General features: G+C 53.4%; 1 protein-coding gene across 1 annotated transcript; it reads left to right on the forward strand.

Annotated features, from left to right (window-relative positions):
• Window positions 1-24: 24 nt before the first annotated feature.
• On the forward strand, window positions 25-14,032 carry CSUI_007003 (amine-terminal domain cyclin). The gene is made up of 4 exons (XM_068067153.1): window positions 25-618; window positions 1,733-1,790; window positions 2,644-2,718; window positions 3,266-14,032. The coding sequence occupies exon 4, from the start codon at window positions 4,502-4,504 to the stop codon at window positions 13,526-13,528; it is 9,027 nt and encodes a 3,008-aa protein (XP_067920868.1). The 5' UTR covers window positions 25-618; window positions 1,733-1,790; window positions 2,644-2,718; window positions 3,266-4,501; the 3' UTR covers window positions 13,529-14,032.
• The last annotated feature ends 541 nt before the right edge of the window (window positions 14,033-14,573 follow it).

Below are 14,573 nucleotides of genomic sequence, written 5' to 3' on the forward strand. Positions count from 1 at the left end.
GTTGCGCTTCTTCCCATCGAGAAAATACTAGCGAAGCTGCTCACCACTGTACGGTCAAACTTAGCAATATCCTAACTTTCTCCTTCGATTGCTGTGTTTCTTCGCAAGAGTGGAACACTGCTGATTGGCGCGTACAATCGCTTCCACAGCTCCGCATGTCTGTTGATGTTGGTGGTTACTCTGCACTGGCTCCACTGTTTACTGCCGTTAATCGATTGCTTTGTCTTTTTGTTGGCCACTGGCCGCTTATACGCTACCCCTTTTTTCATGGCGAAGGTAGCATAGCCATTTTAACGGCGGGAGTTCACAAGCAGACTTCTGGGATTGGGTCTCTGGGGCCTTACTCGCGAACCGGCGGTTGATTTCGTCTTGCAGTTGCGTTGCATCGAGAAAGAAAAAGGCTAGCCCCTTCGTCGTTTGGGCATGCTTTTCTTACTGGGATAGTTTCTCGTCTCTCTTCCATACCCTTCAAATAATCTCAGACGTTCCGGGACTTTGTCCGCCGAGTCAGTTCCTCGGGAGTTTCTTCTGTTTCATTTTGTTGCAGCAAAGGAAAAATGCCGTGCGAGAAATGTGAAAAGAAACTGTCGAAGTTGGTCACGCCGGACCCCAAGCAAGGTAACGGAGCCCGCAATGATGACGATTAGATGCGGTGCCCACCCGACGCATGTATCTTCTGTCGGGAACAACACGGTAGATCACCGTAGTATCGAGTCATTTTCCATCGGAACTCCACGTAGACGGGTAGCTTACACGTCTGCACTTTGAGCTGCTGCGCGTTTGTAGGTGCATGTACGTCTGCCTCTATGTTGACTCTTGACCTAGAACGTTATCTTGGCCACAATTGTCCAGCAATGTTTTTTTCCAGGCTTTTAGTGCCTCCTGTGTATGGGGGATATGGTCATCTCTTCATCATCTGTGCGCCTCACATTCACCGGCTGATGTGTGGCCACTCTTTCACACTCTACTTATGTGGGTATGCAGGAGACGCAGGCTCTAGAATACAGCCATGCATGCAGTGTTGTATGGACACATATATGTGTAACTGGTACCCGCGCTTTTGCGTACCTCGTTAGACACCACTCCGGGGTCTCTCAGGCAGACGTTCTGCCATACGTGAACTTTTGTCCTTTTCAATATGTACATCCCCATCTATAGATGTATGCTTTCCCAGCGTCACCGTTCTGAAAGAAAAAGAGAAAGAAAGAAAGAAACGTGCTTGGCAGTCTGGCCGGTCCTTATGAGAGGATCTTCTGGGACGGCGGATCTAGGACATTTACGTGGCATGCGGACCGATTCGTTTTGTCTATGAAAGAAAGAAAACTGTGCTCCCCCTTTTTCCATCGACGGTTCTTTTTTCTTTCGTACATACTTTCTACATCTCAAAAGAAAACTGGTCAAGTCTTGTGTGGGGTGTATGTAGGGCCGACTTCTCGGCGAAGTGAGTGACATCGTCGTTTTCTTCTTTATCTTCTATCTAGACTTTCTCTCTTCCTTTCTCCTTCAATGGAATGGTGCGCTTAAATCACCTAGGGTTGGTAGAGCTGGCTTGTCGTCAAAGTTGACGGGCCAGGCGTTGTCTTCTTTGTCCCAGCTAAGCGGACTTCGAGTGGATAGCTGGCTCGGACATTGCCTATCTCTTTTGGTGTGTTGGAATATACATCTCTTATTGTTCGGCCCGCTTGCTCTTCTTTTTTCTCTTCACCACTGGAATGGGTGTGCTCTTTTGCAGGCCAGAATCGTGCTGTCGGTGTTAATAAGCTGATTGAAAAGAAAACGAAGAAAGACCAGTAAGCGTCTATTACAGATCTGCTTTAATTATCTACTTTTCATATAACTACCTGTTCTTTCTTGTTGCCTTTTTGCATGAAAGTGTTCCTGGTCTGTCCCTCGATATACCTCAGAAGCTTTCTACGCCTGTGTTATCGTACAGCGTTTAGCTACGGAAGTATGTGGTGGATGCGAAGTTCGGATGTTCCGAGGTCTATCTCGGGCTGTATCACTCTTGTAGTCGCATTTCTTTTTCCTGAGGGAGAGACAGATCACACTTGGCTTTCTTTCTACCCAGAAAGACTTATGGGTGAGAGAAGTCAGGAGAGGGAGTTATTCTACGCCACCATCTTTCCTTACTAGTTCTTGAAGACAGCACACTACCTGGTTCATTGCGGTCCCTTCTTTCTCCTTCAGACGCAGTCGTGACCCGATAGGCTAACGACAGAGGAGATTTCAGTAGGAGTCCCTGTGGTGGTTTTCGCCTTTCCTTATGCAGTGGTTCAGACGTGTATCTCCGTACTTTTCTTTCGTGCGCCGCTCTACATGGTGTGATAGTACTGTAGCTTCTCACTGTGAATATAGCTCCAGATGACTAAACATAAGTCGGTAGACACATAGATGAGATTGTCCTATCGACACAGCGGGGCGTTGTGTTTCTTGTGTGATGCTCGGGCGTACATCCGCCCGATCTTTGAGCCAAACGGTTGCTTGACTTTTCCGGCCACGTAGCGGCACATCATCCATCATGCTTTCTTAATCCGTTCTGCGAGAGGTGACATTCTGCTTTTCACAGACTCTCAACATCACGTGTCCATGTTTCAGCGAAAGCAAAGCACGCGCTCTATTGTCTCCTCTGTGTTCTGTCGGCAGGCTCGCCCCTGGTGGGTCTGCATGCAAAGTATGTAATACGAAGCTTCACTGGAAGGGAAAGTATTGCGCACCCTGGTAAGCCTACTCTCTGACAATCGCCTTCTTCGGGAAATCTCACGCGAGCTGTTTCATTTTGCATAGCGGTAGCTCAATCGTGTTCGTTGTCATGGAATAAAGACTCGTGTGTTTCTGCCTTGTTTCGCGTAAGCATTTTTCTTACAGAATAGAAAGAAGTTCCAGCAGTTTATTTTAGTGTGTGTGTGTCTACGACAGAAAGACATCTGTTTCTGTAAAGGGTCGTTTCTCTGGACAAGTGAAGTGATATCGTTGAAGCTCGAAGACTGTTGAAGAGACATCTGTTCATACCTGCTACTCTCAACAGGGGTATGGGACACCTGCACAGGGTCTCATTGTGCAGGCCGTCTCTGACATGCGTCGTTCTCGAAACACACTGGCCCCCGTCTAGGAGAAATGAGAAGACGTCTCTACAATGCGGTGCCAAATCATATGTCTTTATTTCTCCCTCTTACCTCTCGTATCATCTGGTGTGTTATGAAAACGCCTCTTCGCGTAAGAAGTTCACTCTGAGTCAGATGGTCGTCTAAACTGTGGTTGTCTGCAGTGCGCATGTCAACGGGAGGTGTTGGATGTGTGGAAAGAAGATCTTCGATACAAGCAAGCACTGCATGTCGCTGGTGTGAGCCGGCCGATGGATTCAAAGGCATTTTGATCGAAGAACCCGGCCTAGGAAGCAGAGGCGGAGAATCCATCCCAGCGTATCACCTCTAGGCACCAGTGGGCGGAGGGCAAGATTCTTCTTTTCTTTCTTTACCTGCTACTGGTCCCGCTGCTATACAAGTGGCTATCTCTGTCACCCGAGAAAAAAGATATAGCTGAGAAAGAAAGCTTCTGTCTCACGATGGTCTGATATATCACGTAGCTGAGTATTGTTGTCGCGATGTTTTTGTGGTTTCCGTGGGAGACCTCTCGAGGTGGAGAATACGCTGAATAACTTCATGTAAGGCGTGGGAGCGCTGGGTTATAAACGTGTCTTTTTCTTATCGCGCATCTGTCTGTGTTGCTTTGGCGAAGGAAGAGTTTCGTTCAGTTGCATGCGCGTGGGGCTACCGAGAACAGGTTGTGTCTTTTCATCTTGTTAAGCCAAGGAGGACGGAGTGTAATTTTGTGTGTAGGCCAAGTAGACATAGTAAGGGGTGTCTGACAGAGAGCGGGTTTTTCTTGAAACCCGTGTGTATCGTTGAGTTGACGATGGTGGTGACGACATGCGAGTCCTGACGACGTCATCCTTCTTCTCTTACTGCGGAACACTCCAGCTAACAGACGCCTGTGTTTCATATGTGTACGCCTGTTTTTCCTCAGTTCGCCGCGCCTGGTGGTCCTCGGTTTCGGGCCCTTCTACTGTGAGGGCATTCCAGTGATGATGCTGTCGTGCCATTGCATTCTTCCCGAGTGACTCACAGGTGCCGTGCGGCATCACTGTAAGGCACCGGACGGCACCGAACTTGGACCAGGACGCTTATATACTGCCCAGGTCGTAGGAGACCGGTCTTCGGAGTGAGGCTTCTTTGCACGTCATTTCTCAAAGTGCACACTTGGTGAGCCGGGGGACGGTAGCTCCGTTTAGGCAAACTTTTTGTGGAAGGCAAAGGATATGTAGCAGAAGCGTGTTCGCCTGAGTCAGGCCAACGTCTCTTTCTGTACCCTTCAACTGATTTTGTTAGCTCCTTGCTGCTGGTGGTCCGCTCTAAGTATCCTGTTCAAGGACGCGAAGTTGAAGATCATGGCGACCCGGCGGCCGTAGTGGCTCTCCGCGAGGCCCAGCCAAGGTCTCCACACGATGGCGGTTCCTCGAGTACATGAAGAGCCATACTTCCATCCATCTATGTACAGAAGAAAAGAGGCGCAAACTTTCCGAGAGTTCTCCGCCCTTGCCACTTTCTCGTGTGGCGGCGGGCCAGAAGATGTCCATGACCCGCCTACGGGACAAACCAGAACTGGGGATCGTACTCACTTCTCTGGCCGCCCTTTACAATACATTTCTAGTGAGCGATACTCAAGTTCTCCGCGGCTTAGTCGTGGGGCTCCTAGTGTTCCAGGAAATACGTCTCTTCGGTGGCAAGTTAGCGCCGTTGGTGTCCGGTGTGAAAACTTGTGTTCCCAACTTGACCGTGGTGAAAGGCATGTGCCCTCCGTACATGCAGCCGTTTGTCAGAGTGGGATGAGACAAAACAGACCTTCTGTCTATAGTGGGGATGGAAATGACGAAAATGTGCCACACCAAGATCGGGCGAGCTTCCGTTCGGGAGGGGTGGACAGTCATACCGTGGAAAATGCGGTAACCATGTATGGACAAAGTCAGCACCACCCTTGCACGGCGAGATTGCACCCACCTTCGGTGTCGGCAGTGAAGGACCGTCACGTAACGATGCCACAAGTCGCGCAAGGCAACGCATGTCAAAGATTCAGGACTTCCCCTGCCAGGAGGACTAGTGATTCCGCGGCTGATAGCGTCTATTCTCTTGAAGCTGTTTGTGCTTCTCCTGTTGTCTTTTCGTCGTCCGTGTCAACGCGTTCCTCTTGTCAAGTCAGCGGTGAGCCCCCGGGTGTTGTTTCACGGAAAACCTCATCCAGTGGCGGGAGGCTGTCAGACGTCTCCAGCTTTCGTTCCCAAGTCCATACAGATGCATCTCGCCAGGTAGCGGGAGCCCTTGTGCATCAGTGCGGTCCGGGAGCAGCTCTCTCTCACTCGTCGCAGGTTTCGAGTACTTCTCAAACTTCGACTTCGCTTACGCCGGTGCCGTCCTTCCGGGCTGAAGGTGCTCAAGCACGTGAGCAAGGGCACACTTCTCTTGAAAGGCTAGGCCGGGATCTCCATCCTGGACCCGCGTCTACTTTATCTTCAGGTTTGCGGTCTCCCACCAGGCTCTCAGCAACACTGGGGAAGGTCGAAAGGGGTTTTCATGCGTCGGAACTTAGTGCAACGTCTTCCGAACGGCCCGCTACGCCGGGGAGCCTTCGGCCGTGTTACTCCAGGCGGAGTCACGATGAAGATGACTCAACTCACGGAGAATGTGGTATTGCTTCAGTCTCAGGTGGTGGTGTCTCTTCCCCTAGTACTCCGCGTGGAGATGGCACCGGTATTTCAAATCTGCATTTTTCCCCTCACTCTTATCTCGGAGCCCATATCGGCGACTCGGCCCAGTGCCGCGTCTCTCCTCGAACTGCACTTCCTTCTTCATTTCCTGGCTCGTTAAGGACACTCAAATTGTCACCTTCTCCGACGGAGGCGGCATCTAGGCCTTCAGTCTTACGGGTGCAGCCAATGCCGATGGGAGTGACTGCCGCAGTATTGTCAGTGTTTCCTTTTCTTGTCCCCGTTAGTTCTCTTTTGAATAACAGGGGGAACCAAGTAGTTAACGAAATCGCGTCGTCCCCCGTCCCGCCTGGCTCGAAGTACTCGGGCCCTTTGAGCTCTCCGTGTAACGCAGCTTTTTCGCAGAACTCAGCGGGAGATGCGCAGCGTGATCTCGGGGTCCAGAGGGACAGGCACAGTGGTCTCGGAAAGCAAGCAGGGGCGCGCTACTTGCCCACCGATTCTAATGCACGCAGCGGGTCGCTGGAATATACTGATGCAGCAGACAAGCCACCACATGAGGTAGGCCTGAGAACCTTCAAGCAGGGAATGGTTTCCGAAGTAGGCAGGAACGACGTGCACATGGCTTCGCCTTCTGCAAGTTCCAGTTTGGGAGGCGCGTCTTGCGCCAGTGGGGAGAGCTCTTGGCGTGCAGGAGAGCCAGAGGCGGCTTTGGAATCGGAGAGAGCCTCGGAGAAGGGGACGGCAGCGAAAATGTTGTCTGAGTCGTTCGCCACCCTCGCATCGCGGATCGGCATTCACAACTTCTCGGAGCTCCTTGAAAGCGGCATGAATCTAGATGAGACTCTCCTGTGCTCTTCCGCGTCTCCAGGTCTACAGTCAGGACGGACGAAACCAACGACACCCTGCACAGCTCGGGAGAGAGGCTTGCGAGGTCTTTCTTCCGCAGTCAGCCTATCAGCGCTTAAAGCAGGAGCGTGCTGCAGCATGCCGTGCATGTCAAGCAGCGTGGAAGCATTGGCTCTTTCTCGAGTATACGAAGACGAGGCCTTCTGTCTTCTCCATCATGACATTCTGGACGTCAAATTTCATTGGTGGAGCGCACTTCAACGAGAATTTCAGAAGCAGGTGCACTTTGAAGAACAGCTTGTGCGGGTGACTCCGAGGTCTTCAGCTAACAGAAAGCCCCCTAAGCCTTCCGAGGGGAGACTGCTTGATCGCTGGTCTTTCTGCGTATCCCGTGTGACCGGATATTTCGTTGATAAAGCGAGAGGAGTATTACAGGATGGCTTCTTTGTCTCCTCTCCACCGGAAACAGAGGATCAAGTAGTGAAGACACGGCAAAGTAGTTCCCTGTATTTTGGCGCACAAGCCGGTCTCTCTTTCTTTGTCAGTCCGGGGCTTGCAGAGGCTGAGATGGAGAGAAGTGGTGGAGACCCGGTCTGTATGGGTGCTGAGGAGCGGATGACGGGACGCAGAGGAGGTAGCCCTTGCTTGTCAGTTTCGATCTCCGGACCCGGTTCCTCGTCTTTCGGCGATAGCAGTGGAACACACCAAGGAATTCTGACGGGAGTGAAAGATGACGGTCTTGTTGAGCGAGGATGGGACGGAGAGGTGGGCCGTGTAAGTGGTCAGTTTACTTCAGATACCCGGTTGGCTAAAGAAGCTCAGAGTCTCCATTTCCACCAGCCGGAGGGTGACGTAGAACGGGGGCGCCCCGCTTGCACTGAGCGGAAAGGCAGGACAGGAAAGGGAGAGAAGGAGTCTTGCTGCATCCCTTCTGATTACAGACAGTCCACTCGAAAGCGTATGAGTTGCGCGGAAAGTCATGAGGACGAAAATCACGGCACGACGGTGTCCAATTGGGGACCTGCTGAAGCTGGGGTTAGAGCTGACCGCTCGCTTGACCATGGCTGTCATCCGACAACAGGTCAAAATAGCGAGTTCCCGCATGTGAGCGTGAAGAAAAGAAGTCGAATCTGGACGTGGATGTGGGAGACAGCAGGAGTTTTGAAATTTTGTCTTCCTTCTCGTTTTCTGGCTCTACGTTTGCTAGATAGCTATTTGGCACACGAACGGTGTCCCGTCAACCCTGCGCAACCAGAGCAGCTAGCAATGGTTGCAGTTGCCTCGCTCTTGCTTGCGGGGGGAATCCGCGGGCACTGGAAGGACGTCGAGAAAGACTCGTTCCTCAGCATTCTTTTGCAAGAGCTACAGCTTTCTTGTTCGTTCGACGACATCATTCAGACGCAGTGCGACATGATCCAGCTCCTTCCTCCTTCTGTTCTGCTCGGAAAGACAGCTGTTGATTTCTACCGCCTTTTCTTAGCCCACCTGAAATCCCTTCCTCATTTCCTGCAGCACCTGGAGTTGCCATGTCTCGCGGCTCGTTGTCAGTGGGGATTCCACGGAAAGTCTTCGTCTCGTCAGGTAGGGAGAAACAGTGCTTTCGACTCTGCAGGGGACGAGCCACAGACGCCTTCTTCCCCTGTTCGAGCAGAAGGCAGAGAAAGCCGTTTCTCTCCAGAGACGTCTGCCGGGGAGGACAGCAGAAGCCCATTGAAGCAAGCGAACGAGCACATGGTGACATTGTTTGACTTTTGGAAGCACAGCGGCCTCCTTGGGTGCTTGGAGGCCTTACTGCTGAGGAGTTGCTCTGCTTTTGCGTCCGCCCGGGATCTTAATGCTTCTGTCCCAGCTAGCAGGCTGGTTGCTGTTCTCTTTCTCCGACTGCTGGCTCCCTATAGCGCCTTTTTCCTCCAGGGGAAAATTGACCAAAGAGTTGTCCGCTTGAAGCAGTCATCGGAGCTTTCCCCCGTCGCCGGCTCTGCGAAGGCTTCACACCGGAGTCACGATTTCCGCGAGAACCGGACGCATTCTTGCGTACAGTCGACTTCGTCGAGCGATGCGGTGTCGTGGTCTGCGCATTGTGTGTTGACGGGATCACAAGGTCCCACCCAGATGTCTAAGTTGGTAGATTCTCATCTTGGCGCTAGGAAGGGTCGCACTCCGATATGTAGAAACGCATCGATTGGAATCTCCCGCTCAGGCTTTCTCGACCTGAGCTCTTCCTTAGCGAGGGGCGGCCCTGAGCCTGTCTTAGGTTTTCCTGAGGTCGCGACTTGGAGTCGGTGCATCTGCTCTCTTCTTTTCCGACTCAGTTACGATGGAGACATCGTGTTTTGGAAGCACCTTCTCGCCCCTGTTGTTGATGACCTCCTGCTCGGTCTACCCGACAATAACCATTTCCTTCGTCTCTGGGAAAACGGTGTCGAAGTTTGGGGGCAGTTCATCGAGCGAGCTGCATTGGCAGGAGCTGGTGAACGCACCACCGAGCCCCTCGTTTGTGCTTCCTCCTGTAGTAGTGCCCGGGTGGGTGCTGAGACGTCATACCAGGCTGCGTCATGGGATGACGGGCCTCTTACTTCGAAGGAGACTTCAGGTATACCACAAGAGGAAGCGCCTCACCCAGAGCAGAGTTCCGCTTCGGCAAGCCCCCGAGTCGGGTTTGAGAGGAATACTGATTTTTGTCCTTCTCCCTTTTCTGGCTCTTCCCTGGACCGGCCAAACACGTGCAACCGCAAAAATTGGAAATTTCACGAGGCATCTGGCAAGCCCCCACGGCACGAAGACGAGGCCCCGATGGTGGACTGCCGAGGTGTGACGGGGATCTCTTTTCATGAAGGAAAAGGCGGAGCCGTTCAGCAACCTGAGCCGACCCTTTCGGCACCGGGGCGGGAGCGCGCCTCGATGTCGACAGGGAATAGCCGGAGAGTCAGCGGGGGCGCAGGTGCTGATTTAACTCAACAAGCAGGTGACTGTGACAGTAGCTTGTCTGCTCTACAGGCAGCAGGTCGGAGTGTACCCTTGATTTCAAATGGGTCTGCTTCTACCGCGCTAGCTGGCGGCGACGGTAAGGGCCATGAACATGAAGGAAAAGAAGAAACGGTGAGGTTTTCTCACCTTGCTGCGTCCGGCATTCCCCGGCTTCGGGTCAGTACGAACCAAGCCAGCGTGCGACCTCCTTCGCCTCGAATGGCAGAGAAGATTGAGCGTAAGGCCGAGTTCGTTAGGATAGAGGCCGAAAAGTTCTGCAAAAGCTACGCTTTTTTGCGCACGACAGTTGGTAGCGCCGCTTCACTGAGTGGCGCGCGCGATCCGCTTTCCGGCCCGAGGAAGCTAGAAGGGCAGCGGCATGGAGCCGAAAGGAGAGGAGAAAAGGATTGTAGAAGAGCAGCCGAAGAGTCCACTCTCGTTCCGGAAGAGAGAAAAGGAGACAAAGGCTTGCCCTTGCTTCTCCCGGATGCTTGTAGGACGGAATCTATATGCAGACAGCCTCGAAAGACAAGCGATAAAACCGAAAGTATGAGTCAAGCTCTAGGCTGTTTCGGAAATCCGTCAAGGTGCAAACAAACACGTGGAAAAGAGAGGGCAAGAGACCAGAGAGAGCCTCGGTCCGGTGTCCGTGAGGACACAAGTGGCGGCCGAAGCGGCGGAGTCGCTGCGTCTCCAAATTCACCTCGCGCCTCTCTAGATAACCACCTTCAGAAAGACATCCTGGGGGCACCTGGGTTTGTAGCCGATACCTGGAAGGTGTTGGAAGAGATTCCTATCGTAAAGAGAGAGAGAGAGTGTAGGAAGCCATGCGGAACTGTCGGAACTGTCGAGGACTCCATACAGCGCCTGCCATACGGTGAAGATCGGACTGTAAGGCGCAGTGACGACTCAGGTACTCGCGGTCAGCAGTTGTCGCACCCGTGGCCCCAGTCAAATCTCGAGGACCCGGATGGAGGACAAGCAAAAACAAATTCAACAGGAGCGGGAGACTCTTGTGCGGTCGCGTTGAGGAACCAGTTCAGCGCCACCGCGGTGTCCGACATAACAGGAGGCCATTCGACGTTTGCTCACACTGAATTTCAGGAGACACGCAAATGCTGTCGAAGACGACACCGAGGCGTACAAGGAGACGGTCCCAAAGAAGGAACTGGAGAGAGGATATCAGACACCCACCAGCAAGAGGGAAGCACAACGATTTCTCCTTCGGCAAACAGAACGCTACTCGATGGCCGTCGTGAGGGTGTAATGAGTAACGGTTACAATTATGGAGTAAGGGGTTCGCCTGCGGAAAGAAAAGAGCACAAGACACTGTCAGGGGATGCGTCGCTTGTCCAACTAGAGGGCAAAGGTATTTCCTTGGGCAATTCCCTCCAACGGAACCGAGACCTCCGTAACCCGTGCGCGGTTGCTGCCGTGCCCCAAGCAACAGAAATGCGGCATGCGCTTCGGGGAGGCTCGTACCAGCACCAGAGAGGTTCTTGCTCAAGCGTTAAAAGAGGAGCAAAATGGGAAACTGTACCGGAGGGAGAGACAGCGTGCTCGAAGGAGACTGCTAGCGGGTACGCAGCCTCGACAGAACTGCAGCAATATTTGCATCGGCATCGTCGAAGTTGTGGCGTCTCTGTTCCTCCTCCGGGGGATGCGGAGGGGAAGATTTCGCTCATCCAAGCGGGCGAAGAAAGGAGTTGTTCAGTTCAGACAGCGGAGACGGATGCCACTTCCTGCAGCGCCCGCCCTCACAGGCGAGGTTGCCCTTCAGGCTTGGGCGAGGGCCGTCACATAGCGACGTCAATGGGGGGCACGGAGAATCTCGGTTGTGACGCTGGGATGCCTGATATTCCAAGAGTAGATACTCAGGCTCTGGGGCTTTCTCGTCGAGACGCCCGGTGGCACTTTCCTTCCGCGAACAATCTACAGGATCCGCAAACAGAGGCATCAGTTCCCCGGAAGGAGGCAGACTCTGATGTGGGCCACCAGACGATGCCGAAGTGGACACAAGATTCTCCGCGTTTTCCAGAGCAGCCCCGCCGAAGCGATGATGGAAGAGTTCTGAGCAGCGTCATAGACACTGGGGGTAGTCGTGCATTGTTGTCATATGCTGTGAATGGCGTCGGGGGTGCGAGGCTAGAGAACAGGACTCGGCTGTCTGCTCGCCCCGACCAGAGTGAGGAAGATCATAGTCTAGCTTTTCCCTCAAAAGGTGCGGTCGGGACGACTGCAGGCGTCAAGGCCAAGACGCACAAGCGATATTCTGAGCCCCCAACACCTTCGGAACGAAGCGCAATTGCTCGGAAACACTCGTCGTGCCGGCGAAAGCAGCGGCATCTTAATCGTGATTGTGGATCGAGAACAAGCTCTCCGATTCTAGAAGGGGAGAACTTCGATGCTCAGCAACAGACCTTGGTAGGGTACGAACCGGAATGCACCACGGCTTCTCCGGGTAGCGATCTTTCTTCGGTAGTTCCTTACTTGGGAATTCCGGGGAAAACACTTAGGGCGCCGCGAGCAAAAGGTTTGGGTGCGACAATCTGTCCCGGCCTTGGGCAGCCCAAGCACCCTGTACTCCGTCAGCGTGTTTCTGATCCAGCGGATGATGGGAAACAGTTTGGGGTGGATGCAGTCGGACATGGCGGAAGCGCCAGCGTCTCCGTTCCGGCGCAGCAGCCATCTGAGGTGAACGTCTCCAGCGGCAACAGTACCCAATGCCACTGCCGCGGACTACAGAATCCAACAGTCGAAGCAGCTGTTCTGGCGCGTTCGCAGTGTATGGAGGATGGTCATTTCAGTCGTGTGAGGGTAAAAGATGTTTCGGCCAAGACACAGTTGCCTGCCACGTCTCGGTTTGTTATTGCTTCTACTGAGTCAGACGTGCAGCAGCATGCTTCGGCTCGTGAAGATCAGCGCCGCGAACGAAAGCCTTCAGCGTCGGCTGGATTTGCCTCCTACGAGTCGCGGGGGAGAGCCAAGTGTTGTGAACACCCGCAACGCTCTTCATGGCAACACAACTCTAAAATGTTTTCCTCGCGGTTGTCCGGAGGAGAGAAAGACGTGCGCCCGCAGGCTGAGACAACAGGGGGAGAGTCTCACGAGAATACTTCGAATATCACCGCACAGCCATATGATAACACAAGAGGCTCTCCTCAACCCCTCTTCAACCAGCGCTGTCAGCCACTCGAGGAATCTGCTGCAGTCGCCTCAGGTGCGTCTCAGTCAGGCCAAGACCGGGCTTCACATCGACAATTGTCCGGCTGTATGCTGGTCGGTATTCCCGTACACACAGCACGGTGTCGGACGCGGACGGAGAGAGATGTAGACTGTCATCGGCAAGGAGGGCGGGCGTCAGGGGAAGGAAGTTTGGGTGGTCCTCCGCTCTGTCAAGCCGACGGGGTGGCGGACTTACATCAGGAGAAGCAGACTGCCATTGAACGTCGCGATGAAGTCTTGTCTCCATGCTTCCGGACGGCGGGCTTCACTTCCAATCCACCACCTCGTGTGTCTCTGGGAGAGAATCCAGTCACTCCTTCCCACACGCCGAGCAAACGGTACAAGAACTTCGAGAGACGCCGAAGAGGAGCAAAGGCTGAGACCGAAACGGATCCGCCTACCTCGCTTGGGCAAAGTGATGGTGCCTACATCCGTAGCGAGAGCCACAGCATCGCACCAAACTGCACACTGCGTTCCGAGAACGGTCCAGGCTCACACCCAAACGATATATGCACTGGGCGGGTGACCAGCTCCAAGCGCGAACGATCAGGGTCGAATACACAGGCCTGCCGACACGAAGTAGAAGGCCCGGAAGATTCTGAACAGGGCAGCAGCCTCTGGGGCCCCCCAAGGGGATTGAAGCCGGAAGCTTGGGAATCTCCGTACCCGTGCTTGCAAACGAACAGCTGCAAGAGGACAGCAGGAGAGAGCAGAACGCACCCCCGATAAATCAACAGCCGAGTACTGAACGTGAACTCATCGCTGTTCTCCTCGACATGTGCCACACGGTGGCAGACGCGTCTGGGGTATCCACATGGGAATGGGTACTGCTCCCGTCAGGACGGTCAGCACCGTAAGCTGCCGGGTTGTAGCGAGAGTAAACATCTGCTATGGCATCCAATCCTCTTGTACAGTCTAAGTGCATTCATGAATTCTTCATGCGAAGTTGTATACTTGCCCGCGGTGGGCCAAGACTATCTTACACGTGGAAGCTGTCTACAACTTTTTCGCGGGGAGGAGTGTCCCGCGAAGTCGGGAGAGAGCATTGATGATAATGCTTGTACGCTTCTTCCATGGGGAGTGGTGAACAGCCCTGGACGACTGTCACCTGACCTGCAGTGGAGATACGCATTGGGGCATCCGGGTAAGTGCATTGTTGCATGGACAGTCGACAGCGGACTTGGAACTTTTTGTTTGACCTGTTTGAAGGTTTTTTGACGTTGATTAGAGCTCAGAGACTGACCAGGGAAAAATCTTTTCCTAAAAGCGTTGTTAGTCGCATCTTGTCCACTGAAGGCATGAAAGCTGAACATGGTATGCATACTGCCTACCTTCCGGGGCACTCGTGGACAAGGGGGATACGAACGTTGATTGCGTGCGTCAAAGCAGAAGAGCTTCGATTTTGCTCAACTATTGCTGAAGCTTCTCTATTGCCGAAGGCGATGTTACAGTCTTTTCACTGCGCAGCACTGCTGCTAGGCCGAGACCACACGCAAGGCGAGATTGGTGACAGCGTGTCGGACATGCTGAACGGTATCGTACACATCTGTTACGGGCGAACAGCGGCGACGCTCACGTGACCGGGTGTCTCGTCTGGTGTACAACGGTTGTCATCTCGGAGCGGTGCCAAAGTGACGCAACCCTATTCCTCAAATTTCGCAGCGTGGACACTACCTTCGCTGCGGGGAAGACCATCCATACACAGGGTAGTTGGAAACTGAAGCAAATCCGCCTGGTGTGAATACCATTTGCACCCGGTCTGAATATGGCTGCG

Source organism: Cystoisospora suis, assembly GCF_002600585.1.
Source record: "Cystoisospora suis strain Wien I chromosome Unknown contig_3610, whole genome shotgun sequence".
In the NCBI taxonomy this organism is placed as follows: domain Eukaryota; phylum Apicomplexa; class Conoidasida; order Eucoccidiorida; family Sarcocystidae; genus Cystoisospora; species Cystoisospora suis.

Coding starts and splice junctions, on each gene's coding strand:
- CSUI_007003 (XM_068067153.1), top strand. CDS start 4,502: ATGGCGGTTCCTCGAGTACATGAAGAGCCATACTTCCATCCATCTATG.